The sequence below is a fragment of the Carassius carassius genome, chromosome 50, assembly GCF_963082965.1.
Source record: "Carassius carassius chromosome 50, fCarCar2.1, whole genome shotgun sequence".
Taxonomy (NCBI): domain Eukaryota; kingdom Metazoa; phylum Chordata; class Actinopteri; order Cypriniformes; family Cyprinidae; genus Carassius; species Carassius carassius.
This window is the reverse complement of record NC_081804.1, coordinates 5,500,479-5,527,550: the sequence shown is the minus strand read 5'-3', so window position 1 is coordinate 5,527,550 and position 27,072 is coordinate 5,500,479. Positions and strand designations below refer to the sequence as shown.

At 34.9% G+C, this 27,072-nt stretch overlaps 4 protein-coding genes and 1 long non-coding RNA gene across 8 annotated transcripts; 4 read left to right on the top strand and 1 right to left on the bottom strand.

Moving 5' to 3' along the window:
- Positions 1-6,975: 6,975 nt before the first annotated feature.
- Positions 6,976-8,511, top strand: LOC132133612 (uncharacterized). The gene is made up of 3 exons (XR_009429182.1): positions 6,976-7,113; positions 7,682-7,815; positions 8,059-8,511. It is a non-coding gene; the product is annotated as an uncharacterized LOC132133612 (long non-coding RNA).
- Positions 8,512-9,393: 882 nt separating this feature from the next.
- LOC132133388 (galanin peptides-like) lies at positions 9,394-12,814 on the top strand. Of its 4 annotated transcripts, none has more exons than XM_059546178.1 (7): positions 9,394-9,491; positions 9,588-9,668; positions 10,355-10,409; positions 10,732-10,803; positions 11,797-11,889; positions 12,122-12,190; positions 12,569-12,814. In XM_059546178.1, exons 2-7 carry the CDS (start codon positions 9,588-9,590, stop codon positions 12,628-12,630), a joined length of 432 nt encoding a protein of 143 aa, XP_059402161.1. In that variant the 5' UTR covers positions 9,394-9,491; the 3' UTR covers positions 12,631-12,814. The 4 variants fall into 4 exon arrangements, with proteins under 4 accessions (XP_059402161.1, XP_059402160.1, XP_059402163.1 ...); XM_059546177.1 differs by having other exon boundaries at positions 12,119-12,190; XM_059546180.1 differs by lacking the exon at positions 10,732-10,803.
- Positions 12,815-16,534: 3,720 nt separating this feature from the next.
- On the top strand, positions 16,535-17,522 carry LOC132133014 (spexin prohormone 2-like). The gene is made up of 5 exons (XM_059545668.1): positions 16,535-16,564; positions 16,646-16,720; positions 16,916-16,970; positions 17,134-17,211; positions 17,296-17,522. Exons 1-5 carry the CDS (start codon positions 16,562-16,564, stop codon positions 17,370-17,372), a joined length of 288 nt encoding a protein of 95 aa, XP_059401651.1. The 5' UTR covers positions 16,535-16,561; the 3' UTR covers positions 17,373-17,522.
- A 2,072-nt stretch (positions 17,523-19,594) lies between these two features.
- LOC132133173 (cytochrome c oxidase subunit 8B, mitochondrial-like) lies at positions 19,595-20,836 on the top strand. Its single transcript, XM_059545918.1, has 2 exons — positions 19,595-19,816; positions 20,595-20,836. The coding sequence occupies exons 1-2, from the start codon at positions 19,706-19,708 to the stop codon at positions 20,700-20,702; spliced, it is 219 nt and encodes a 72-aa protein (XP_059401901.1). The 5' UTR covers positions 19,595-19,705; the 3' UTR covers positions 20,703-20,836.
- A 1,260-nt stretch (positions 20,837-22,096) lies between these two features.
- On the bottom strand, positions 22,097-27,038 carry LOC132133044 (26S proteasome non-ATPase regulatory subunit 13-like). The gene is made up of 13 exons (XM_059545722.1): positions 26,889-27,038; positions 26,298-26,376; positions 26,180-26,214; positions 25,587-25,642; positions 25,424-25,467; positions 25,256-25,342; positions 24,892-25,063; positions 24,651-24,730; positions 23,162-23,287; positions 22,987-23,049; positions 22,816-22,896; positions 22,403-22,519; positions 22,097-22,317 (listed from the first exon to the last, which is right to left on the bottom strand). Exons 1-13 carry the CDS (start codon positions 26,987-26,989, stop codon positions 22,222-22,224), a joined length of 1,137 nt encoding a protein of 378 aa, XP_059401705.1. The 5' UTR covers positions 26,990-27,038; the 3' UTR covers positions 22,097-22,221.
- Positions 27,039-27,072: the final 34 nt, after the last annotated feature.

The window sequence follows — 27,072 nt, the reverse complement described above, 5'->3', positions numbered from 1 at the left end:
ACTCTGTCATACTTGAGAGAACTGGTTCCAGTGACCTGTACACCATCCTTCGTGAACGCCACCTCTGCTGGACTGGGCATATTTATCAAATTAATGACACCCGCCTCCTAAAAAACTTGCTATATGCTCATCATTACTTGAGGTAACATAAGCCAATTTTTTCTTTTTTTTTTTTTTCTTTTTTTTTTACAAACAAAGTTTCATATTATAGGAAGGATACATTCTACGACCTATCCTGCAGTCATCATGGTGAGATTAGGTTCCTTCAATCTACAAAAACAACAATTGGAAAAGAATCGAAAACAACAGTGAGGAATTGAGTCTTGGAATCGATTCCCATCAATTCAAGGACCAGGAATTAGAATTGGAATGGATTCCAAAAATTGTGGAATCGAACAGCCCTAGAACGAGGCTTGAGAGTGAGTGCGTGGGCGTAGAGTGTTGCCAGATCCAGTAATTATAATCGTCTTTGGTCTTGTCTTTACTACTTTAGAAAGTTAATAGAGGGGGGACGTTGCCGTTTAGGGTAAGCGATATCTTTATCTTGTATTATTTACAAAACATTTGAACTCATTTCGGTTTATTTATTATTTAATTTTCTTTTTTTTAATCTAAATCTGGCAACACTGCAATCGCCTGAACTTAAACTGATAGTAATCAAAAGAGTCCGCGGAGATGTTATTGCTAACAGGATATCATATTCGGTAAGGCAAACGTGAAAGAAAAAGAAAAATTATATATACTATGTCTGAAATTTTATCAACGCTATCAAAACAATAGCAATATGACACTACAGTACAGAGATCTTTATAACAAGTAGTTACAGAAGGCAAAAATAAAATAAAAAATATAAATAAAAAATAAATACTTCACCAACATCTTCATGCTTGTCTCTTTTAAAGTGTTAGTGTCTTAAAATGAGTTGTATGTGGGGTTATTATAGCACAATACCCCATCCCCGGACCTCACTAATAGTCAAATGCTGGCTACGGCCACCAGATCTGATTTTAGATAAACTGGACAAAAAATTTTGGTATCTAAAAAATAAAATAAAAAGCTTAGTAAGCATAAGAGACGTCTTCCAAAAACACAAACTACTCATCTGACCGTCTTTAAACGGATCATGACCTGCTTTTTTATTGTAATGTCTGCATCGCAAGCATTATGAAAATACTGCTAAAAAATAAGATGATCACATGCAGTATTCACTTTTACAAGGTTTGTTGAATCATTATGTTCAATGAGCCTAGAGCAAAATGTTGACATTTATGCTTTAAAGCAGATACTTTCTCGGCAAAGACACATTATACTGAAGCGCAAATGTATTGTTATGCATCATGCGTCAAACACCATCAGAAAGAATGTTTTTTTTTTTTGGGTAGATATACAGACTTTCCTGCTCCTGTAGAGCACAAATATGAAAGGGTTTTATACAGAGATGCAGAGCTGATCACTGAAGATAGATGTATTTGCTTTCAGCAGTGAGTCATTGTCTGTCATCAGCTCAGTGCTGAGGGAGAGTGAAGAGATCTTTGATGTGTGTGTGTGTGTGTGTGTGTGTGTGTGTGTGTGTGTGGATTCACAAAGTGCCTGAATCAGTTTAGATGTTTCTTCACAACTTTTATGGGGTTCATTTATTTATGTATTTTACATCTCTGTCTGTTTGTCTAGTGTTATGGCTTGTAAACTTTATTATGCCATCATCAATTATTTTGGACAATGTTGACATGTATTTTATGTATAGATTTTTTGTATGTATAGTCCCAGGGTTTTCAATCCTAGAATATAAAAAAGTGTAATTAAAATATTATTAAATGTATAAAGCAATGCTGTAATTACAATATTAATTACATTAATATTTGATGTTAATTAAAATTGTATTTATTAAATTTATAAAACTATGATAATATAAAAAATATATATTTTATTTCAACATATATTGTATGAGAATAATGTATGTTTTCATATTAATTTTGCCAATTTGTTTTTATTTTTTATTAAGTGCCGGTAAAGAGCTAAGAAGTTATCCTTTTTGTTCCAAGAAAAATAATAATAATTTCCATTGGAGAATGATTAGTCAGTTAATGTATAATGTAAATTATTGCTTTTTTATAAAACAACAACAACAAAAAACTTTTTTGTTATGCATGCATGCACGTTGGACATTGCCAGCAGATAAATGAAATAAACTAGTGATAGTGTGTTTTACGGTAATTTAAAGTCCACAGAGCCAAAAGAAACAGCCACTTACTGTCTGTGAAAGGGAAAAAACATGATTGTATCAGTGAGTGACATAAAAAAAAAAACAAAGCTATAAAATAAAGGGACATCTTGAAAGCATCGCAGGAACAATAGTATGTCATAAATCAGCAAGGCATTGCTGCCACACAAGTTTATGAGGCTCAGCGTATGTTGAACGAGCGCATCACAGGCTAAGATAAACGTGTTCGAGAGTGTGTCAGCTATTATGCCCTATTTTTCCAAATAACCCATAATTGCAGTGTGACACTATAATGTTTTGAAATTGCTAATGTTATGCTCTTTTATTATAAGGTAGTAAATAACTGATGTAATTTGCACATGTCAATGGTTTTTGCTAATAATGTCTTCTATCAGGGTTCAGTGTGTGGAGTGGAGATAATTACCTTTGAGACATTTACACTCAATTCTTTGCCAAATTAGACACACTCATTATTTTGTAAGAAAAAGGAGTGAGTACAGTAGATGGCTAGAAGTAGTTACATAAAGTATATATATAATTCTATATAAATTATTCAATATTTTATTTCCATCAAATTTCAAATGACCATTGGAATATAATAAATATGCAGTATTTATACAATAAATAAACAATTTATGTATTATTATTATTTGTGTTTATGTTTTGATTTTTGTTACTGTGTCTCACTGAGCTCGTTTTTGTCCATTAGAAATTTAACTTTGACCCTTAGCCTTCGAAACTTAATTTAAACCAGCACAGCAGTTTCAGCTACATTGGTAAAGACTGTTATGTCGATGTTGAAAGGAGGCAGACACACTTTGAGTATTCGCTCAGAGTTACTGTCTGACAAAACACAATAAAGCTTTCACTAAAGTCCAGAACTGAGGTTTACCACAGTCTGTTTGTCATGCAAGTACATTTTCCTGATTCAATGACAACGTTTGAAAGTTCACATACGCTACTTCCCTCGGCCATATATCGTTTATTTCTGACTAATAAAATCAAATTATACTCACAGTCTTCTAGCTGATCCTAAGCATTTGATTTTTTTTCTATTTACTTTCATTATTTTAAGTGTGTTTATTTAGTAGGCCTATGTTATTCTACATTTTGCATGTTTCAGAATTTTGTATTTTTATAGAAAACATTACAATTCATAATGTACAAAATAAACTCATCATGATTTCACAGCATTTTACTGTAATTTCTGTTTAGATCTTTTACAGATTTCCCTGTATATAGTACAGGAACTTAGTGTTAACTGTTACTGTTACAGTGTTTTCCAGTAGCGTTTTTTCTAATATTTTACAGTGAAAAATTACACTCATTTTATTTACTGTTTGTGAAACTTCAACACTTTGACTTTTTTTTTTGTCATTTTATACCATAACTTTTTGCAAGATCGGAAGGAAACCTGCTATGTGCCAGAAATTTTGTCTGAGTTCCCCTCAGGTATCCTTAAAGTCACATCTGCCTGATTCTTCACACAAGAAACCATGAGCATCCACTGAGGCGAAATCCAGTTTTTCAATACATATTTCAAATCTCTAATCCCACTCCATTATTCAAATAGCTTCCACACAAGGATTGTCGCCAATCTACCATTGAAATGCTAATATGGTGTTATGTAGCTTCCGAAAAGATGCACAGTTCTGGGAAGCAGAGTGAAATGGAGCTTTGAGGTAACGTCTCCCACCGTGTTCTTACAGACGTCACCTGTGTTCCTGTGCTGTTTTTCTCCTCTGACAATAGGATGATACATTCACCCAGCCCTCCTGATCTTAAGCCTCATCGTGCCTTATAACAGACCTAATCATTTATATTTTGTGATGTGTCCCATTTCCTTTGATGGCAGTGTCGGTGGAGATTGCTCTAAAAGCACTAAAAGTCAGCAGGCTTTAGCTTGTTACTGCAGGAGTGTGTGAGAAGAGCCCTGACTCTGTGTGCTAGAGTGACCTGACATGCTGGAGATTTTCTGCTCATCATGAAGTCTCCTAAGAGAAGAAAGTGTATGGCCATGCATGTCCAAAAAAGTCCCTTTTTATCGACATCAAAGTATCACCGAAATTTGATGCCTGAACTGTCGATAGAAGAAATTCGTGATACACAATTTGCATTCAACTTTTAAGCGCTTCATTGGTGATTTTTAAGTTTTGGATAAAAAAAAAAAAAAAAAGTTTCATAATACTTTAAACATGTTTTTTTTTCTTCCTAGAGAATATGGGAAAAGACATCATTATACCAATCTTCATTCAAAATAAAAATAAATACAGTAAAGTAACAAAAAAAGAAATAAAAAAAACTATAAATAAAAATATTTAAATGAAAAAAATGAAATCATCATGAAAACATCTCAAATATGAAGAAAAAATTGATTTAGAAAATCATTAAAAACATCTATCTATCGATCTATCTATCTATCTATCTAAATTAATAATCATAAATTAATATAATTGTGTAACATAACGTATAAAATGTATAACATAACATAACACAAAACAACATTGAATGTCTAAAAGTAGCAAATAAGCAGCATGTAAATGAATTTACAATAATTGCAGTATCTGAGCTAAAATGTATGATTTTAATACATAACTGAGCCAGTGTTGCTGTGGTCAGGCTGGTCTGGATGCTCAAGTAAACAATGTTTTATAGCTCCACAAGGACACAGGGTTTTGAATCATACTTCTAGATCCATAACCCTAACCATACTTCCAAATAGTCAAAAGGAAGACTACAGATGATACAGATGAGAGCAAGAAAGTCAAAAGTGTCTATATTGTTTGTTATCATATTGCATAAAGTGCTGCAGTTTACAAAAAGATTCTTTACTTAAATTGTCATATCTTACTGCTAATGAAATTATACAGCTGATTATGTTACAATTCATAAAAGAGTGTTTTTTTTACTGTGTGTACAGTAGGTCTATAACCTAATCAAGCCAATCTAATCAAACTGGAGCCAGACTAATTTGGTACAAATAAATGTCTCAAATATATTTATCTGTGTGTTATAGGGCAAGAGCAGCATAACCACATAAAAGCTTTTTATTATTGTTATTATTATTATGGATAGAGGACTCATATTTTGGCCAAAAGCAAAGTTTTAAAGCTAAATGATGACAGATTTGTTTCTTACAAAGATGCAGCTTTTTACTTCACATGATGTTAACCGATGGACTGGATTACTTGTGGATTATTGTGATGTTTTTATCAGCTGTTTGGACTCTCATTCTGACGGCACCCATTCACTACGGAGGATCAGTTGGTGAGCAAGTGACGTAATGCTAAATTTCTCCATACATGTTCCACAACAAATTCACACCTTGGATGGAAAATACATCGTGAATTTAAATTTTACAATAAGAGTGACACGTAGACAGAGTGTATCTTTAGTTCCATCGGAAATGCGGCAAGCATATATGCTCAGTAGAGGTGAGAAACGGTCCCGGACAGCTGTGTGGAACTGCGATATCCATCAAAGGTGACAATAATGTTAAATGATGCAAAAGGAGGAAATGCTCTGCCGGTTAATAGACTCTAAAATAAACTTATTTAACTAAAATAAAAAAGCTTTATGGTACCCGCCACAGGTTGGTCTCCATAGAGACTCATCTAAACACACATAAAGGAACAAATATGTGACAAGGATAGTGAAATTGTTTGGTTTTGCTCTTTTGAAACGGCTAAGCGTGAATAAAAGACTGATGTTCATTGTATTCTGAAATGATTTGAAAATATGCTGGATGTGAATCACCATACAAGGATTGTTCTTCAGAAAAGAAAAAGTCCACTGCAGATCCGATAAAATGTAGTAGCCTAAGTGTTAGTCAGCTGTGGTCTTCTGGACAACATGCGTCATAATAAGGGCTTTTTTTGATATGATCATATTATAGACCTGAAGGACAAAGAGACACATGATTGTAATAATGGCTGTAAAATGCTAACACTCTTATTTAGGACACCTATAAAAAGTAAACACTCAGTTCTTGGGGAATAAATGGAAACCCTGCTGAAGAAAAATCAACAACAAAAAAACACTTCTTTAACTGGTCAGGCTGGGAGACCATCTTGACTAGCTAAACCCAGCTACTTTGAAAACAAACCTGATTGGTTCTTGCACATCATAAGCACTTTTAAGTTTCTGTTTACCATATTTAATGTGCATGTGATAAAATAAAACTGCAAAAAAATCAATGAGTACTTCTTAAGTTGAAATAAAATTGTAAGGAGTAAAAAGTACTGTTTTTATCTACAGAAATGTGATCAAGTAAAAGTACAAGTAATCAGTTTACATTTTATATGAAGAAAGTACAAATACCCCCCAAAATAATATTAAGTACAGTAATCCAGTATAATTAGTCAAGTATTTTACACCCCTGCAAATAGCAAACATCCAAAAACATTATAGTATTAAAATAAAATTATGGCTTTACAAAAACGCATAAAAAAATAAATATATATATATATATATATATATATATATATATATATATATATATATATATATATATATATATATATATATATATATATATATATATAAAAATATGATAAATAAAACAACAAATTTTATTTTCTAACTGTAGGCCTATTTAACATTTTCACATCTGTGTACATACCTACAACTTTGTAATAAATTAAAATATAGTTGAAAAATGTCTTGACGAAGTAGTTCCTGACAAGATGATTGTTATGTTCTAATAACCCCTCCAAAAAAGTATTACAAATTTGAGTTCACGTTAAGTTGACAGACGCACGTGAGAACGTCGTGCTCGCGTGAACTGGTAACCATAGCAACACCAGGCCGACGATTTAAGTGTTTCAAATTGAGGAATTGTTTTTTTCGTTCCTTAGCAGTTACACAGAACAGCTACAGAGAAAAGACTTCAGGTAGTTAACGTTACTGGATTTGATTAATTCCAATAACTAAGACTGATTCGGTTAATAATATTCCTCTTCTTTTACTTTCTTCATTTGAATTTGAGTGAACGTCCGAAGTAACGTTAGCTGAAATAAGCGTTTCTTCATAAAAGTATGTAGCCTAACGTTATATGTTTAACAGCGTTCAAAAGGTTCAGTAACGACGAAGTTTTCCAAACGTTTGCGCTGCATTTTCGTTTTGGTGTTCGCCAGATCAGATAAACGCCTTTATTTCGATCTGTAACGTAACGTTACGTGACGTCGATTAATCATGACAAGTCAAATTAGGCTACCGTGATTATATATTAACACATCTCAAAAATAACAAACACTTTTCGTTATCTGACCTTTATGTAGCTGTAACTGGGCCAAAATGACTATGCATTTCGAAAGACGATTAAGTACGTTAGGCTTATATCCTTCTTTTTAAATAATAGTTGAAGTTCCTAAAATTAATTGAATAACTCGCACCATGACTGAAACTATAGCCTACTGAATGATTGACAGACGGAATGATATTGAAATGTTTGTCTCGTAGGTCAAAGAGACACCTATCGCCATGAACGCAGTAAAGCTAGTGAAGTTAGAGAAATCCTGCTGTCCTGGTCACTGCAGGTCCCGAGCAGTTTTCAGATTACTCATTAATATGCACGGGACAGATGGAAACAACAGGTAACGTTAGGCTTCTTTCTCTTGTGCAGATTAATTAGTTAGGCTATGTATTGATCTAATGCAGAGTATATCATACAATTTGTTATGGAATCTTATTTTCTATTCATCTGAAATGCCTGCAAAAGTGTTTTTTTCTCTCTCTCTCTCTCTCTCTAATGAAAAGACACCATACACAGCTGTATTAACTGATTTCTTTAAAAAGAAAGATGATTGATTGTATGCACTCTGCTCCATTTCATCAAGAGCTTCATCGCCAGCTGCCTCCATCATCCATCCAGTTGGTGAGGAACATCATCAGATGAAATGTCACACAGACACTCAAGAACGCAGCTCTCCAGAAACCGAGAAGCAGATGGACGACACCATCTTACAGACTCAACGCATGGAAATAGACAATGAGCAATCCGAGAGACCTTTCCATCAGAAGGAACAAAGCCTTTTGAGAAGAGCCATCAAAATACTACTCATCTTCTTCATTATTTTGGGAATCTTTGTTATTTTCATGATTGCCAGCCAATATGTTTATGTGGAGTGGGAAAGAATCGTAAGGGCACTGAGTTTTAACAAATGCATGAATAGCTTTGTAAAACTGCGCTTTAGTGGAATGTACAACCCACCCATATGAACATATGAACCCACATCACCTTCAGCACTCAATAAAGCTTATCAAAAAGCGTCCTTTTGTGATTTGTTTTTTTCTATGTATTGTTTCTATATGTTTAAGTATTTGCATGTGTTAAAATGTCAATAAAGATGGATAAATGCCGGAAACTCTTGTAAAGGGTGACTTGAGCAGGTGCAAAGGTCATTGCAAATATCAGTAATACACATTCATCTCTGGAGCTCTAGTTAAAGGCATAATTATAAGAAACTGAAAAAAGTAAGGACTTTTTTTTTTGTAAAAAGGTGCGGTTTGTTCATGTTATCATGTCATGTCAGAAGGAGTAGCCTGCAGACACAAAGATGTGTTTGTTAATATGATATGAAATAAAATACACATTTTTACCTATAATTATAAACTGTTATGTGTGCATATATATATATATATATATATATATATATATATATATATATATATATATATATATATATGAATCAAGTGCATGAAAACAAAGACTGCATTTCTAAAACCTTATTTTTCAGAGTAGACTTTAATAAGATTTTTTATTTCTCACACATTCTTTTGCATTAAAAATGACTAAAATGCACTCATTTACTGAAAAACAGTAACATTATTTCTTTAATCTTTTAGAAGCATGCATTTGTTACATTTAAAAAATATTTTAAGCAAAATAATATTTCTGTTACTGTAAAATGTGTGTGCTTATGCTGAGCTGGGAATGCCAAACTGGAAAATGTAAAATCCAAAATACCATAATCCATCATCCAGGTGATCTTTGAACTGGAAGGGACATTTTGATGGCCACAAAAATCCATAAGGCGGTAATCATCTGATCCATGAACATAAACAGACTCGATCGTTGCTAATTTGCTCTGATGTCATTGATGAAGAGCCTGACGATGTCACCTTTTGACGTAAACACGTCAGAGGTGAGACATTCCGTTTCAATAAAAGGCTCCGGATCCCAAGAGCATGAGAGGACCAGGAGTAAAGAAGCAGCAGGAATATCCGCCTAGCAGTGTTTTACTCTCCAAAGACCCAACAGATACTCAGAGTAAGTTTCCAGTCTCCATCTTTCTGTTTTTCTTTATACATGTTCTGTTTGTTACATAATGCTTCACTGAGTTTTTTTTTCTTTTCTTTTCTTCAGATGAACAGGTGTGTCGGTGGAGTGTGTGTGTCTCTTATTGTGTGCGCGTTTCTCACGGAAACACTCGGAATGGTGATCGCGGTAAGATTCAAAATGATTCATTTCATTACCTAATACTGTAGTCTGGGTTTTAACGCAAATTAAATTACGGGAAAGTTGAAACAGTGTTATTTTAAAGATAGAGGAACTGTTCTGAACATCTTGTTATAGGACAGACTGGGGCTAGTTGTCACAATTTTAACCCGAGTAAATTGTTCTGACAATCTCACGGGGGATTTTTTTTTTCTTTAAGGCAATTTCTGCTTACATACATAACTTAACAATTTGCTATAAATATTTAATTGGGTAAGAAATAAAGAATGCACGTTTACTTTTGCCCCAATAACTGGACATGTTTCGGGCTTTATGGGGTAAGTTGTCACAACTGAACACGGCATTAAGAGATAGAGTTCTCGGCAAAATAGCATAAAGGTAAAAGGTAACGTAAAATGTCAATAACAATAGTAATGTAAAAACAAATATTGTTATTTTAAAAACCGTCAAATTAACCTTTTTTTGTTAAAGTAGATATTAACATCATATCACTTAATAAAATATAGTTATCAGCTGTAAAATATAAAGGCACCAGTATGCCAGTATTTACAGTGAATTTCCAGCAACATAGGTGTCAGTTTTTAACTGTAAATGTAAATGGATTTTTTTTTTTTGTGTAACTTTTATAACTTGAACTTTCTATATTTATATATATTACATATTCTATAAAACAGGCAAAAGAGAAGAGAGGATGGACCCTCAACAGTGCTGGGTATCTTCTCGGTCCCCGTGAGTACCCCATTATGTCTTTTGTAGACTTTTTTTTTTCTGTCTTCTCCAATAATACAACTCTTTATCTTTCCCTGTAGCTGTTTATTATAAAAACAGTTGCGTATGATTTATGTAACTGTTCTGACACATACATTCTTTCTTCATTTGTTTTGCTTTATTTTTGCGTTGAGCTCACAGGTCTACTTTTTAAACCTTGTACTCTTTAGTGTGTCTGTACTGTCTGTGCAGGCCTGTTCTCTGTCTTTGATGAAATGTGTTGGGGTACACTGATGTTGAGCTCACCTGTGTAGGTCAGTTACATAAGCTCCCTGTGTTTCAGGTCGTATTGATCACCTTATACAGATTAAGGATTCTCCCAGTGCAAGGGGGAGAGAAGATCTGCTTGGTCAATGTAAGATAGCACCTGCAGGTTATTGAAGTCAGAGGAGGAATTGCTCTGTGGCATTCTGCTCTTTGTGCTGTTTTCCATTGCTGGTGAAGCTTCCATTCAGCATGAATCAAAGACAGATCTTTTCACCTAAACTGGAAAGATCAATCAAGCTTTAAAAGCATTGCTAGTATGCTGTTTTAGGGAATCATTTCTGTGTGCAATAGCATGAAGTATTCTTCTTCATGGACTTTCTAAATACTGCCATATGACATATGAGGTTTCGTTCTGAATATAAGAGCAATATTTGCTGTTTTCTTTAATTGCATGAAATAGTTTGTTAAAGGTGATTTCGCTCTTTTTACATCCTCTATCTTTCGCTCTACTCTCTGTCTCTGCTTGTCCACTTGCTGTGAGCTCCTGCTGTCGTTTTGCAGTTAAACTGCTATTTAGTGCCCTTGTGGAAGAGGAGTACACTTTAGAATACTTTAAAAATGAGTAGTTATGGAAATAACATACACTAAAAGAATATACTTAAGTGAAAATTGAATGTAATGTTTTCGGACACTTACTTGCATAAATTTTGCAATTAAATGGAATTTATTATAGCTATAGTTTAAATTTATATTAGTTGAACTTAAGAGTGCTTTTTTTGACCCACTTAAGTACATCTTTATCTTTATGTACTTTATCTTTATGTACTTTACTACAAGTGTACATTCAATACAATTAAGTGCACTTCTTTATTTCCGCAAGGGTGTGAGCTTGTGCTTCGTATTGCAACAAAAAAAGCAGTTCCATGACTCAATACCTGTAGGTTGCTCTACTCAGTCTGTCCCCAAAAAAAACAGAAACAAAACAAAAAAGACATGCGTCGGATAATGACTTGTCGCATTAGGAAAATATGTGTGCCACAGGCAGGTCTATGAATATCAGCCGGGGCGTCAGGGTCTGATGGTGTGGTGCTCAGCGGGCTGTTCAAATGATCAATGTGATTATTTTTTGCTTTGTGATCAGATGCCATAGACAGCCACAGGAGCCTTAGCCTTAGTGACAAGCATGGAGTGTCAGGGAAGAGAGAAATGCCAATAGAGGAAGATTTCAAGACAGGTAAGAAACATGCACTGCCTGTAGGGACTCATCAGTGTAAAAAAAAACCAAAATGGATTTGTGTTAATTAAGATCATGATTCTATATTGTTTACTAGACTCTATAAAGGCTGGGATGTGGATTATATTATCCATTAATTGTTAATGTACTTTCACAGATGTTGTGGCAAGACTTCATCAGTAAAATAATAACTCTATGAAATCTTGTAATGACTGTTTCTGCTTTTTAGGAGCTCTGAGGATATCAGATGAGGATGTTGTCCATACTATCATAGACTTTCTTTCTTATCTCAAATTAAAAGGTAAGTGCAGCTGTTATTTTTTTTTTTTTTAGATTTATTGTAATATCGTTACACAATATGAGTTTTGAATATGAGTTCAAAAAGAAACACAAAGAAGTTTCAGTTTTTGGTCATTTTGTTGTTGTGCTGACCTATTGAAATTCATCTGTTGTGTGACTGTTAACTCTGACTTTTACTAGTAGCTGAACCCATCAGATTAGTCAAAAAAATTATAAACATGCACATAAAGGACTAGTAATGTATATTTCATTCAATCCTGAAAAACCATCTCTGTAGGTTTTGGGCGAATAAGACCCAAAAAACTACTGTTCACCTAAAGTAACTTGACTGCAAGAAAGAGAACTGTTGTAATCTTCACATTTTTACTTCACCCTGCAGAAATTGGAGCTCTGGACAGTCTGCCTTCTTCTCTCACATCAGAGGAAATAAGTCAAGCCTAATTTTGACCGAATCCAGCACTGACACACCGTGACCTCCACCGCGCTCTCAGAGGCTGTATTAACGTTCAAATTCTTCACCGCTAAACTGTCAATATTACCACGTAACTTTACTCTGTCAGAATCACTTGACGGCTGAAGTGGAGATGGATTAAAAAAATAAAACTCATAAATGGCATTCGACTCACCTTATGTCTGTCTCATTATCTTTATTTTATATTCATAGAAAAGGCAGTAACCATGACAGACTATTACTTTTAAATTTGCAAAGTATATACCCACCCATAACAATTCTGCATGCAGACTGAAACATGAATAATTAATACTGCAGGCTGTTCTTCTGGTCTTAGCTTCTCAGCGGTCATCTGGCACTCAGATCACATATCCACCATGATGTTGTCCTTTCTCTCCATCTATTGGACATATATAAGAATTGCACTTCACTAATATTAATAGGATTTATTTATGTGGAGTTTTGGTGTTATTTAAAATACAACATTTTATTAAATCTTAAATAATAATACATACACTGGTTGCGATTTATTTATAATTTATATATATATATATATTTTACAAAAATCAAGTCGCGGGTTTTGCTCTCCTGATTTTCGCGCTTTTTAGAGTAACTTATCTGCAGTGTCGAAAAACAGACCCAGAACTCTTATACAGCCTCAGATAAGTTAACTTTGTTATTTTAAACGGTAAAAAAAACCATTACTCAGTTATCTGTATGACAATGTCAGCAAATTTGCCATTATCTTGATGTGGATGAATGATTAGCTGAATATGTCTGTGTGATTCCAGCGCCATCTAGTGCTGGAGAATGAATGAGCTGGAAGACCAAAAAAAAAAAAGTTATCTGAGGGGTCTCTTGAATTGTTCCTTTACACCACACCCATGCAAGTCCTATACTGGCAAATCTCATCAGTCATGGGATGCATTCAGGATGGAAGAATCCCTCAGGGAGGATGACTACACCACTTACAGGATTCTTCATCTGCTGTCATGTGATCCATTGCCTCCAAGGGCCCACTTTAGCTTAGCGTCCTATCCTGAATACTCACTGGCTCAGTCTAGCCATTATCAGCATGTGCTAGGCCCCCAACCCACCTCATGAGGCTTTTCATTATGGCATGTTATCAGTGAGTGTGCACAAATCGAAAGTATTTTCTACATGAAATCATGATGTCATGATGATTGATGCTTCTGTACAAAAATAACTGCTTTGTCCTGACCATGTAAAATCAGCTCTTAGCAAACAATTTCTTTTGGCAGTTTTAGTGAATATTTTGCAAAAAGAGATGTCTACAACAACTGCAAAACTGCTGCAATAATACTGAACATAACTGAGAGAGATCCCAGGCTATAAAGATCAACCACATGACTAAAATAAACCAACTTAAATGGGCTCTTTGACTAGATGCGACTGATAACTCTTATATTCCACACTATCATTGCTCTTTATAAGCCTGTCTGGACAAGAATCCAGGGGCATTTCAGTTTAAAATTGCCAGTTGCAGGAAACGGGAATGTGAAGGGATGTCACACAAAAGTCTGCAGCTGCAAGCGTTCAGGTTGCCTGAAGAACTACTGCGAGTGTTATGAGGTAAACTGACCTGATGTGATGTATTTTCAGTAGTGCGTTTATTAGAAGCCACTTTACGCTGTAATTCCACACAGGCCAAAATCATGTGCACGTCCACTTGTAAGTGTGTGGGCTGCCGAAACGAAGAAGAAGAGCTTTGAGCAGGACAGGCCAGTCTCCAGGAGCTACTGCCCGACCAGGTGCACCTGAGACTGTAATACTGTAATCATGTAAACAACAGCAAAATAACAAATCATTTTGCTTAAGTGTTTTTTGAATTTCCTTTCTTAAAAATAAAATAAAAATCAAAACACTAAGAACTGTAGGCTTGTCTTGTCAAAGATTGGATGTTTGTTACTGTAAATGCTTAATGTTCAGCAGTCATTACTCCAATATTCAGTGTTACATGGTCCATCAGGAATCAATCAAATATGCTGAGTTGATATTTTTTTCAGAATTCTTTGGTGTATAGAAAGTTCATTGAACAACATTTATTTGAAAGATTTTTTTGTAACATTATAAATGACTTTAATGTCCCTTTTGATAAGTTTAATGCTTTCTTTTTGAATAAAACTCTTTCTTTTTTTCCCCAAACATTTGAATGGTAGTGTATCATGGTTTCCTTTCCATATCCATAAACATAAAGCATAAAAAGCAGCACAACTGTTTTCAACATAGATAATAAGAAGAAATGTTTCTTGAGCAGCAAAATCAACATATTAAAAATGATTTCTGAAAGATCATGTGACACTGAAGACTGGAGTAATGATGCTGAAAATTCAGCTTTACTATCACATAAATACATTAAAACAGAAATTGTAATAATATTTTGTAATATTACCGTTTTTACTGTATATATATATATATATATATATATATATATATATATATATATATATATATATAAATAGTAGATATGTGAATCAAGAGGCCTTCAGTGTCACTTTCAAGATTGTTAGCATCACTGTAAACTAGCCCAACGAGACTGAGGTTACAGGCTACTGCTTGTGTCGTGCTTTGTTGGTTGTTTTTCAAATGGTAGTAAATGAGAGCAGTAGGGTTTTGTTCTTCTGTTGGTCACTGAGGGTGTCTTTTGATACGAGTCCTCTGGAGTGCATCACGCCTGATGTAGTGGAAGCCGCATGCGGCTGTGTCCTCGTCCAGACTAAAGAGGCTGAGAAGGAAGGGTACACTTCGGCTCATGCTGAGAGAATGATTTTGGAGGAGTTTGGTCAGTGCCTGACGCAGATTGTTCGATCAATATTCAAATCCACCAGCGTGCAATTAAAAGAGTAGCTGGGGAACAGATGCTCAGTGTTACAATTGATCCAGATGAGCTTTGGTTACCAACAAGTGTTTATTTACTTTAACGTTAAGAGCTAAAAATTCACACCCGCATGACTTTAATAGCACATTTTATTTATATTTATTTATATATATTTTGACTATTATTTATTGTTTGTTTTTGTTCATTCCCACCACTTCACATCTACAGGATTTTAATCGAACATTATATATTTAAATATATTATCAAAAAAAATATTTGAATGATTTTATTTAAATTATTCTAACCACTTTTTTTATTTGTAGTTTGTTGACAGTCTTATATCTTCTGTAGTCAGGAAAAGCAAAATCTTTGACAAAACCTTGCTTTTTAACTGTTCGAACAGGAACAGTGTTTACATGTTTTTTTTTTTTCTACATTACCTGATGTTTGTTCTGGAATGTTTTATCCTGTTTGGAAACTTGTTCTCAGTTCATGCATTGCAAATTTAGTATGGCATTTGAATTTTGCCATCTGTGGTTGTTTCTCTGTAATGGAGCAGTCACTGTGTTTATGCATTAGTGACTTTTTTTTTCTGTGTCAGTATTTAAAATATAAATGGTACGTGATACATATAAATCGATCAACTTCCTGCTCTTTTTTTAAATCGTTCCATTTCTTATATTTTTATCTTACACCTACCAAATCCTACTTATTAAATAAAAGGGTTAACTTTCCATCACCTTTTATGCAGCCAACTCGATTCAAGCCATTTTGGTTTCAAGGTTACGACACTCTTACGAAAAACATGAGATGTAGAATTTTAGAGAGACAGCTGTAGGGTAAATCTCACTGTATTGATTTTCATAATGGGAGATGCTCTTGACGTCAGGCTTTTGTGCAGGTTAATGTAGAGAGTGTTCCCATTATAGGACAAGGTGCAAAGCAAGTGATGTCTCTCGCAGGGGGCTGTATCGAACCTTGGGTCCTGTTGTTAAAGAAGGACATAAATAGAGCAGTAGAGAACTGGACCGTTCAGATCGGTTTAGTTCTTCTGATCAAAAACGATTCTTGATCCGACAAAAATGGTAAATATGCATATACGTATTTTTATGTGCATACATTAGCATAGAACACCAAATGATTTTTAATCCGTTTTCTCTTCATAGATATCAAGAATGTGGATTTTATGGACATGCACAGTGATATTTTTACTGATGAGGGAGTGTCATTGCATTCAGAAGGTACCTTTATATATATATATATATATATATATATATATATATATATATATATATATATATATATATATATATATATATATATATATATATATATATATATATATATATATATATATATAGTTTCTTTAATTGTTTATTAGAAATATGTTTTTGCTGTTTTTTTTTTACTCATTTACTGTTCATGTCTTTTAATAGACCACATTATCCAAGAACTGGGGACCACAGTCAATGCTTTACTTAAAAGGAAAACGTGAGTGTTGTCTGGTCTCCCCAATACTCAAATCGATTGCCTGGTAATGATAATCCTGAGTGTTTGTTTCAGCTAATATTCTGTTTGAAACAGTGATATGAATATAAGTGCCCAGATTTAGATTTCTTGCAGTATTCGTATTGAGTTTCCTTTTTCCCCCCAGATGGAAGACGATTTGTTCCTGACATTGATGACATTATTCCAAGCTCAGGGTTAAATAGCTGGTATGCAGTTCTCAAAGGTATGGATCAATAATTTGTTAACGTGTGAAATAATTGCATACTACAGGTAAATTAAGTTCTCGATTTGGTGTGTTTTCTTTAAGGGTTTCAGAAACTGAAGTCGCTGAATGCAAGAAAACAATCAGGATTGTTCAAAATGCAGAACTTTGTTAACCGCTAACTGAAGTACAAATAGTTTACACCGTTAACCTCGGAACATTCTCAGAAGGTTCTTGCAAAGTTCTCTCAAAGTTACTGACAAACATTCTTCCAGTTGCATTAATAGGACATTTGTTCAGAGTCATCTGGTCTTTTATAATGTTATCAAAACCTTCGCACAAAAATGTTGTTTATACATTGTTTGTGAAACAATTTTCTCAAACATTTTAGTTGGATGTTAGTCTGTTTTTTTTAAACATTACTACCAACTATTACTTGTTGCAGAACATTCAAAGATAACATTCCCATAATGTTTGCAAACATTCTTTTAATGTTTCTCTGATTGCAAGAAAAAAAAAGTGTTTTGAAAACATTTATAAATAATGTTTTCATAACTTAATGGGAATGTCAGCAACACTTAGAATGTATTTTTGTTAGCTGGGTCTGTACAGTGTGCCATATTTTGTAATGTTTAAGATTCAGAATAAATCTATTTATGTCAAATATAACTTTTTTTTGCCTTCTGTTAAGTTGTATTGTTCTGACATTAAACTGTTATCTTTAGAAATTCACAATTAAGATGGAATATCCCAATGTTTTAACAGTGCTGTAAGTCATGTTTTATAAATAAAAGTACTTTGGTTTGATGTGTTAACAGATAACATTCACAGTGATGATGGATTATATCCTAAATTGTCATATATGGTTATTTTATGCATCCACATGACAAACAGAGGTCAATGTATATACTGTACATAAACGTAAATACATGCGAGGCAACTGAGGTACTTCAGATGACCTTAAATGCCTCCGACTCACAGCCAAAGTCCAACAGCTGCAAAAAGAGAGAGATGAGGTCATGTGAGCCAGACGTGTTGCCTGATTAGAGAGCAATGGCTCCTTTCACTGCCATGTGCTTTAGTGTGTTCAATGAAAACACTGGGAGATATTCTCTCACAATATTTGTCTGTTTAACAGTGACAATTGCAAAGTTAATATTTCCTTCTGTCACCTTGCCATTAGCCAGTTTTACTTTCTCAGGGTCACATAACTTTGCAGCGAGCCATTCTGAATATGTTTGTGTTGTAATTTGAGGAATTATTTGTATGAAAGCACAGTAAGGCTCTTGTAAAGCTCAAGCATTTTAACATGATCAGTTATTGCTTGATTGTTTACACAGTGGCAGGAAAATTAACTTACAGGGTGCAAATAAATGGTTATGATCACAAATTAATGCATGAAAACATCCCAAAATTCGTCAAATCCATTACTAGTATTTGCTCATCTTTGTACTGGTTTCAAACTAAATATGATGTCACTTCCTAGATAATAATGCAATTAAAGGATTCGATCAAAATTCACACCTACAGTTGTTTAATTAAACACAATGTTTTTCATCTTTAAATGTTTGAGTATAATATTTATCCAATTTGCTAGACACACTACTGTACAAAAGTTTGACGATTTAAAAAAAAATCTTATGTTCACCAAGACTACATTTAAAAATAGTAATTCTGTGAAATAGTATTGCAATTTAAAATGCCAATTTGACGATAAAAAAGCATTCCATATTAATATCAATGGTGAAGAGAGTTTTGCTGCTATTTTTTTCAGGATTCTTTGATGAATAGAAAGATTTTTATTTCCTTCTTGCTCAATAAAAGCATTAATTTCTTTCAAAACGGGGAATGTATATGATGGCGACATTTCTTATATATCAATAGCTCCATCTTCTGGTACATTACTGGTGGGGCAGAAATAACTCATCTAGTGATAATGGTTTACCAAGGTTAACAGTTCAAGTTCAACTTACACTTTCAACATTACATATTTCAAGTCTGCGTGCATTTTGAAATACAGGCTTGAAAAGCATCCATTTAAAACCTAAACACTAAAATATAAGAAAATAACCCAAACAAAGTGTGAAAATTGAAAAGAAAAAATGCAGAAAATAAATCAAGGTAAAACTAGAGGCACTCGAAAAATAAAAGAAATGTATGAACATACAGATTCGGATTTTTGTGTTTCAGTGCTTCCGTTTATACATTTTAAGAGGTCTTGCAGGCTGCAGCCATCCTCTGACTGCAGGCACAAACACACTCTCCATCTTGGTGCGTCTTTACGCAAACCGAGCCGGATAGCCAATTAAACAGAGCGAGCTTATCACACGCGCAGCGGATTGGCAAACACGCACACTTCCTTTTGTTTTTTCCTCTCCCTGACCTTAAATAGGACTTGGCAGGTGGACAAGATATTGCAGCTCTCGCTTTCCCTGTAGGGCACATTTCGAGACCACTCGAGCCGCGCGCGACTGGAGCGTTTACTTTAGCGTTTGGATATATCCAAAAACAGACGATGTCAGGTTTGAATCGTTCTTTCAACCTGCTGAGGAGTGTGATGAGACATCAAATCACACCTAAAGCTAATATTTCAGCCAAACCAGCCAAGCATGTGCTGTCCGCTGGGGTGAGTATGAGCTGACTTTCCCGTGACTACATACTTGCGCACTTTGACCAGACTGACGGAGCGCGCAACAGTGCGACGGACCGTGAAAAAAAGTGTTTACATTTAATACCTGAATGGGCGAATCCACAAAAGAATGACATGAATACCTGTGGCCTATATAAATAATATCTGTCCCGGTGTAATTAAAGTGACACGGGACAAATTCGAAAACGCCATTGGTCGTATTTGCGCGCTCACGTACAGTGTGGAAAGGGCGCGCGGGTCTGTCATATCAACATTTTCGAAGCCGTTAAACGAAGAAAATAATTTTAGATTCTTTAATTAATGGGACTGAACTCCTTCGAGGCCTTCTGGAAACCAGCCAATTTTATGACCTTCTCGAACAAATAAAGGCGTCCTGTTGGGAAGTTCGCTTTGTTTCATTCGATCCAGCTAAAAGGTTTTAAACCCTTGTTTACTGCTGGTCTATGCTTGTTTACTATTCTGGTCCAGCTAAAACCAGTTTAGACCAGCTAATACAGCTACTATGTTCCAAAACACAAATACCTCAGTTGTAGTTTATTTTCCATCTGGGCTAACTTAGTTGCACTGCTATATTTTGCCCAAATAAAAATCGCATAATAGTCTCTAAGGGATAAGGCAACAAAAATATAGCCAGCTTGAGTTAAATGCATGGGAAAATAGCTTGGCTAGTGTATTACTATAAAAAATAAAATAAATAAAAGTCTAGACTAATATAGTTCCGCGTCTGATGACCGTCCCTGTGTTCTCAATGCAGGAGCAAACCTTTGTCATGGTGATTATGTTCGCGACCATCCTGGGCCCCTCTGGGTGGATCCTGGCAAATTTGGAGAAGTACAAGGAACGTCCTGGAGCAGCTGAATAAGAACCGTCTGCCTCTGAGCATTCCTCCTTACGAAGACTATTTAACCTTGTTAAGAATGTTTAATAAATGATTGTCCTTGAACGCCTCAACTGGTGACACTGGTCTGTATCGAATAAAATACTTAATCATTTTAATTTTAAGTTGCATTCTGCATACAACACGTGCTCTACAGTTGTTGTTAAATTATCACAAGTCAACATAACTGACCTTAAAACTGAAACTAAGATTTGCTAAAGTTAAAATATTGCAATAAGCACACTAATTCACACACTTGTTATTGTGTCCATTTTCCAATAAGCAGGAAATATCGGTAGTTGAACAATTCTGAGGATTTAAAAAAAAAATCTACTACATACAATTTTTTTTTCATTATTAACAACAACAGAAGAAAGTACATTTATAACATTTTGTGTTATGTAACAAATTACAGAATTAATTTAAATTACAGAAAATTGGTTAATGCTGCTGGGCGAGTGTTTCTAACACACTCTCTCTCTTCTATCCAAAGTAATCAATCGCTCAATCCTTTTTTTCCTCTTTTGTAGTCATATAAACACCATGTTTTTTTTTTCTTTACAACTGAAACAAATAGGAACACAAATCCATTGTTTTTGATCATCACCACTATAGAAGTTACCCAACTATGATGATTTCCGCTTCTGAGGCCCAGAAACATGAAAAGAGTCCATTATTAAAAACATGACCTTAAAGTTACTGTAGAGTGCAGATGAATGATGCTGATTGAATAATTAAAATGGTTTTATATATAGATCCAACAGGAATCGAAATGTGGAAAGCTGCAAAAATATCCGCTTAAACCAAGATCAGATATTGTAAATAAAGTCCCAAAACTAACTTTTTTTTTTAATAAATACAAGGCCGAAGGAAATCATCTTGTCTATTCTCTATTATGATTTTGCACTGTTTTTTTATGCCATTGCTCCATTGTTTCAGTGCAGGATGTGGCCAGTTTAGGAGTGGGAGTAACTGCATTTCAAATTAGATTTTGGAGTTCACTTGAGGTCACACGTTCCAAATGTTAAGAAGCAAACTACTGTATTTTCAGGGTTTCACTTTAACCGTGCTGTTCTCAACATTCAATACAGACCTATTGATGACGAATGAGTGCGATTGTGGTTCAGATGAGTTGAGAAAAAAAAAACAACAACAAAAAAAACCCACTTTCACCAATCCTACTCAAAATGATAAAGCGATAGTTCAACCAAAAAGTAAGATCTGTTATCATTTACTCACCCTCATGTTGTTACAAACCTGTGTGATATTCTTCTGCGGAACACACATTTTTAGGAACATTTTTAGCCCATGGCATATAATTATTTTGAGGGGGAGAACTATACCTTTACATTTTGTATTGCGTATAAAAACCGAAAGAATGATTGTGAAAACAAGTTGCTTTAATAACATAATGAAGATACACATATCACATAAAGAACAGACACTCAGGGAGAATGCAACGCAAGGGAACATTTGGATGGGACAGACAGTGTGAAGGACATTTCTAAGTGAGGATGTCCTGAGCCTGGTGTTCCACCAACATGGCCATGTTCTTAACATCCCCACACCAGAGGTCCAGACGATCCTTCATGCCCTTAATCTGTGGAGATGGGGAAAAACACTTTGTGTTGGCCATAGAAAAAGCATATGTATGTGTATATAATGCCTCGTTGAGTTGGACGTACCTGCTGCACATCCAGTACTCTGGGCTGAACCCAAGTCATGTGAACTTTCTGTTCCACCTCGTCGATGCTTCCCTTGATCAGTCCAACAGACAGAGCTTTCATCACCAACAGCTCCACCTAAGGGAAATGATAAGGATAAAACCATCTCGCAGACACAGATTAAGTCTGGTCCTGGATTAAAAACACTTCTATGATGACTGAAAACACCTCATTATTACTAGCTTTAACCTGAGTCTGGCAATGTGTCTGTTTGAAGAGATCTTAGCTAGTAACATAAAAAAAAAAAAATGTCTTTCCATAATACTGTATCTATTCATATATTAAGAAATATTGTTATATATTAAATATATATATGTATGTGTGTGTGTATATATATAATAATTTTTTTTATTTCCTAGAGAGAGAAAACAAACCTCATTCTCTTGGATTTTTGCACTATGTGCAATTTCCTGGAACGTCAGCTGTCTGTGATTGGCTGGCCGTGTGAAAGTCATCTATGAAGACAATCAATCATTAACTGTTTTAGCTTACAGATTTGAAGTCAATTACCAGCTTATTACATTTTTAATAAATAGCATTTATACCTCCATGACACAGAGTAACTGGATCTTCTGCATGAGTTTTGCCTCATGAGCTGCAAGATCAGGCTTTGAGGAGAGAAAAAAATTCAGGTTCACACAGCAACAATGTTGATGAATTTGAAAAACACTTGATGGTGTTACATTTATTACTACTTATAATAATAATTCATTTGCTCACCTGTTGACCCCATGCTGTCTTCAGGGCTTGGAATTTCTCCACGTTGCCTGCATTAAATGCATAGAGTGTATCTATGAGCCACTGTTTATCTGTGCTCCTCAGTGATTCAAGGACTGGGTGCATCAGCTGGAAACATCACAATAATGTGGTTTGTGCACACAATCTATCAGGACAAGCAGTTGCCAATACAGTAGACAGAGCAGAAAAATGAACTTAAAATGTAAAATAAAAACAAAAATGTAAAAAAAAAAAATTGTTGGAAAATTCAAAACATTAACATATACTATTACAGTAAATAAATAACACTGGTACAATTCAATTCAAGTTTATTTGTATAGCACTTTTTATGATACAAATCATTGCAAAGCAAAATTACGTTTCTACAATATTTAGTAGTAACTTATAAGTGGTGACTAGGGGTGTAACGGTACGCAAAAATCATCGGTTCGGTACGTACTTCGGTTTTAAAGTCACGGTTCGGTTCATTTTCGGTACAGGTAAGGGAAAGAAATGCAAACATTAAACTGCAGGTTGTTTATTACTATAATTTTTTTTTTAACAATTTGTTTACACTTTTTTTGAATACTTTTTAATAAAATATATATAAAATAAAAAAAAGAATAAGAAATAAAATACTGCTGCAAAGTTCCCCACTAAATAAAATACTTTCAGTCTCAAACCAATATCATATAATAAAATATAATGAAAAATATAAATAAATAACTATTACAGTGCAGCATTACCAATCCCAGCTTGTAGGCCTGCTCATATTAAAAAAATATATATAACTTTTCCAAAGTGTAAAGTGCAGCATCAGCAGTTTCAGTTTTTAGACCTGCTCAGATTTCGTTATTGCGTTGGACCGATCGGAATTAAGAGCAAAGGTCTGTTTAAATGCAGACGGGAGCTGCGTTTGAATTACAATCGTTTTTTTCCTAGTGATGTTCACACTTGCGTGATGCCTTTTGAAAACCTTAGGCCGGTGACAAACTGGCATATTGCACCTGTCAAACATAGTCTATTTTGCCGTCGGTGTCCTTTATCAGTAGGCTTTATATTTATGCTCAACATGAAGTATAGATATTGTTGTCGTGAAGACAAGATCCTGGTCTGTCGGCGGTCTCCCTCTATGTCACCTACAGTAGCAGCAGTGCGCCAGAACGCGGAGACTTCCGCCACTTAATATGTTCGTTTGGAAACACGAAAATGCACCTGTGTTCCGCATACAAAATATTGCATTCGGTCACTCGGTACACACGTGCACCATACCGAAAGCCCTGTACCGAAACGGTCCAGTACGAATACACGTACCGTAACACCCCTAGTGGTGACCATCAGTTTATGTGCATATGGGACGATTTTTCAGAAGAATTAAGACGTAATCAACAAGACGAAGAACTCTATTAACAACAATTATTATATGATGCAATCACACTTGTAGCAATATTTGTTAGTTTTGTAGGTTGTGATGACAATTACAGGCACTTACCAGTTCTCCAAAGTTGTACACTCCCTCTCCGAGCAGGCCGGCCAGACCTAATGTGAAAGCTCTTTCTTGTTGCTCTGCTTCTGTTGTGAGATAAATGAGCATTAACCTGCTGAATCACCATTTTTTCATATTTTCACCTGAAATTATGCATGTATGATTTCTGTAGGGTCAACACTAGAGGGTGCTGTTTCCCTAAGTATCTTGTCAAATGTAAACATCATCCAGCAATCAGAATTTTTACCAGGCACGTCTTTTGCTTCCACACATCCCAAGTACCGCAGGGCATCCTTGTAGTACAAAGCGTGGTTCCCAACGATGCGGTAATATTTGCTCGACAGATCGTAAAACCGCCCGTGAACCGATGTCACACCCGGGAGATTGTTCAGCATCTCTTCCACTTCCTCTACTAATTTCTGCAAAAATATTATACAAAAGACTACATGAATAAAAGTGGTGTGGTCACATTAGCAAAATTTCCGCGTATTTCGGCAAATTCCAGATCATGTAGAATCCTATGGAACTGACTGGATTTCATTCATAAAAAAAATCTCTATACGGAATGGAAAATGTGACTGCAACTTAAGAAAAATATGCAAATAAATGACCTTTGTCGCTGGGAGGTCATTGATGTCGAGCTGGAGGCTGCCAATTGTTGTTTTGCAGAGGATGACGGCCTCTTCACTGACTTTGACCTGATTGAGTAAAATAACAAACAATGATTTCAACGCCGTCAGTCACGTTACAAACTCAAACACAGGAGAACAACTCGCTACCTTCTCCTTTGTTTTCTCAAGAAAAGTGATGGCTGTAGTTGGCTCTGTTGAAAAACAAGAGTTGGTATTAATATTACAACATTAAGTAGTATTTTTTTAGTTTACAAATTACAGCCTTTGTGATGGGAATCACCGAATACTAATGGGAAACACAAAGCTGTACCTGACATTTGTCTTGCAACATGAAGGATGATTTCTACTAAGGACAATGGGTTGATTCTGTCAATAAAAAAAAAAGGAATTGGTTTCCATTAAATTGCAATTAATAGTTTTTTTCAAAGGCAGAAGATCATCACAATACCCACATACATACTGCAGCTAACTAGTTGCTAATTACACATTTTAATGCATTTCAGAGTTGTCTCTTTTCTGTATGAACGGTGGGAGAAAGTACGAGGAACAAAGTACATTTTGACTCAGTGTTGCAACATCTTGCTAAAAACAACAACAACTGGCTAATAAGAACAAATGCCACTTTAATACAATCCAGATTAACCTAAAATATTGCCAAAAACAAAATAAGATCAATAACGCTTAATAAACATCGCTTATAATAAGTGGTCATGTCAACACTTCAGAAGTGTGCTTCTTACAAACGAGTCTCTGGTAAAAATTATTACTTAAATGTGGTTGTCACTTCTGAAACCTTACAGTGTTTACATGCTCAATGAACCGAGCCTCTAAAATGACAGACTGAACTATTATTATTACAAGTTATCAGACACATGAATAAATCTCATCAGAACTGCCTCTTACCTGTGTTCGAAATCACTGAGGAAGTTTTCATAGAGCTGTGGAAATCAAATACACACTTTTCAAAGGTTTCACAACACATTTCTAAAGTGTGTAAATGCAGCTGATCCTGATACTGTACCTGAATGAGACCGTCCCCTTTGGAGAAATAGGGGTCCTGCACAAAGATGGTCAACTTCAGAGTCAACTGATGCCACAATCTGTCAAAAGAGAAAGCCATATATACATGTAAATAAATGTGTTTATTTGTCTGTCAACCCATTTATATATAAACCGACCTATTTATCTATCTAAACATCTATCGAACTATCTATCTATCTATTAATAAACTGATGGGCTGATATTTTAAGTCAAGCAGTTCAGGAACTGATTTAACAGCTTACACAGTGTAACTTAAATGAATAATGCATGATTTAAAGCAGTATATTACATTAGAAAAAATATTTAGATGAAAAACCTGAAAACAGCAACAACAGTAACGTTACAGACTAACATCTCTCCTCAGCAATGACTTGCTAGCCACATAAACACGCCAAAGCTCATTTTACAATAACTGCAACAACACATATAAAAGCACAGGCAAATAAAGGGCCAACACTGTCTTTAAACACATTCCAAGTGGACCAGGTAGAGTATATGCATTTTTATAACTAATATAAGTCGCCTTTAGCTTAGCATGCTAAATGACTCAGCTAGCCCACATCATTCATACTTTCTGTTGTACAGATCCTCCATTGAGTGCCACACTGAGGCCATCTCAGGCGTCGGGCTCTTGCTCTGCTGTTGTTTGAGGTATCCGATGACATCTTTCATCTTGGATGAATGTTTGAAGCAGAAAAGTGATGCTCTTGCTACTGTCACGAATCTTCTTCTTCTTCTTAAGGATTTATTGGCGG

What these genes read in the sequence shown, in the direction of transcription:
- LOC132133388 (XM_059546177.1), top strand. Translation starts at nt 9,588, where the DNA reads ATGAACAGGTGTGTCGGTGGAGTGTGTGTGTCTCTTATTGTGTGCGCG. An exon ending in TGGGTATCTTCTCGGTCCCC is followed by an intron (nt 10,410 to 10,731) that starts GTGAGTACCCCA and finishes CCTGTGTTTCAG; the next exon opens with GTCGTATTGATCACCTTATA. An exon ending in AGAGGAAGATTTCAAGACAG is followed by an intron (nt 11,890 to 12,118) that starts GTAAGAAACATG and finishes TCTGCTTTTTAG; the next exon opens with GAGCTCTGAGGATATCAGAT.
- LOC132133014 (XM_059545668.1), top strand. An exon ending in AGTGTCATTGCATTCAGAAG is followed by an intron (nt 16,721 to 16,915) that starts GTACCTTTATAT and finishes GTCTTTTAATAG; the next exon opens with ACCACATTATCCAAGAACTG. An exon ending in GCTTTACTTAAAAGGAAAAC is followed by an intron (nt 16,971 to 17,133) that starts GTGAGTGTTGTC and finishes TTTTCCCCCCAG; the next exon opens with ATGGAAGACGATTTGTTCCT.
- LOC132133173 (XM_059545918.1), top strand. Translation starts at nt 19,706, where the DNA reads ATGTCAGGTTTGAATCGTTCTTTCAACCTGCTGAGGAGTGTGATGAGA. An exon ending in AGCATGTGCTGTCCGCTGGG is followed by an intron (nt 19,817 to 20,594) that starts GTGAGTATGAGC and finishes TTCTCAATGCAG; the next exon opens with GAGCAAACCTTTGTCATGGT.
- LOC132133044 (XM_059545722.1), bottom strand. Translation starts at nt 26,989, where the DNA reads ATGAAAGATGTCATCGGATACCTCAAACAACAGCAGAGCAAGAGCCCG. An exon ending in CTCAGTGATTTCGAACACAG is followed by an intron (nt 25,643 to 26,179) that starts GTAAGAGGCAGT and finishes TTTTATTGACAG; the next exon opens with AATCAACCCATTGTCCTTAG. An exon ending in GGAAGCAAAAGACGTGCCTG is followed by an intron (nt 24,731 to 24,891) that starts GTAAAAATTCTG and finishes ATCTCACAACAG; the next exon opens with AAGCAGAGCAACAAGAAAGA.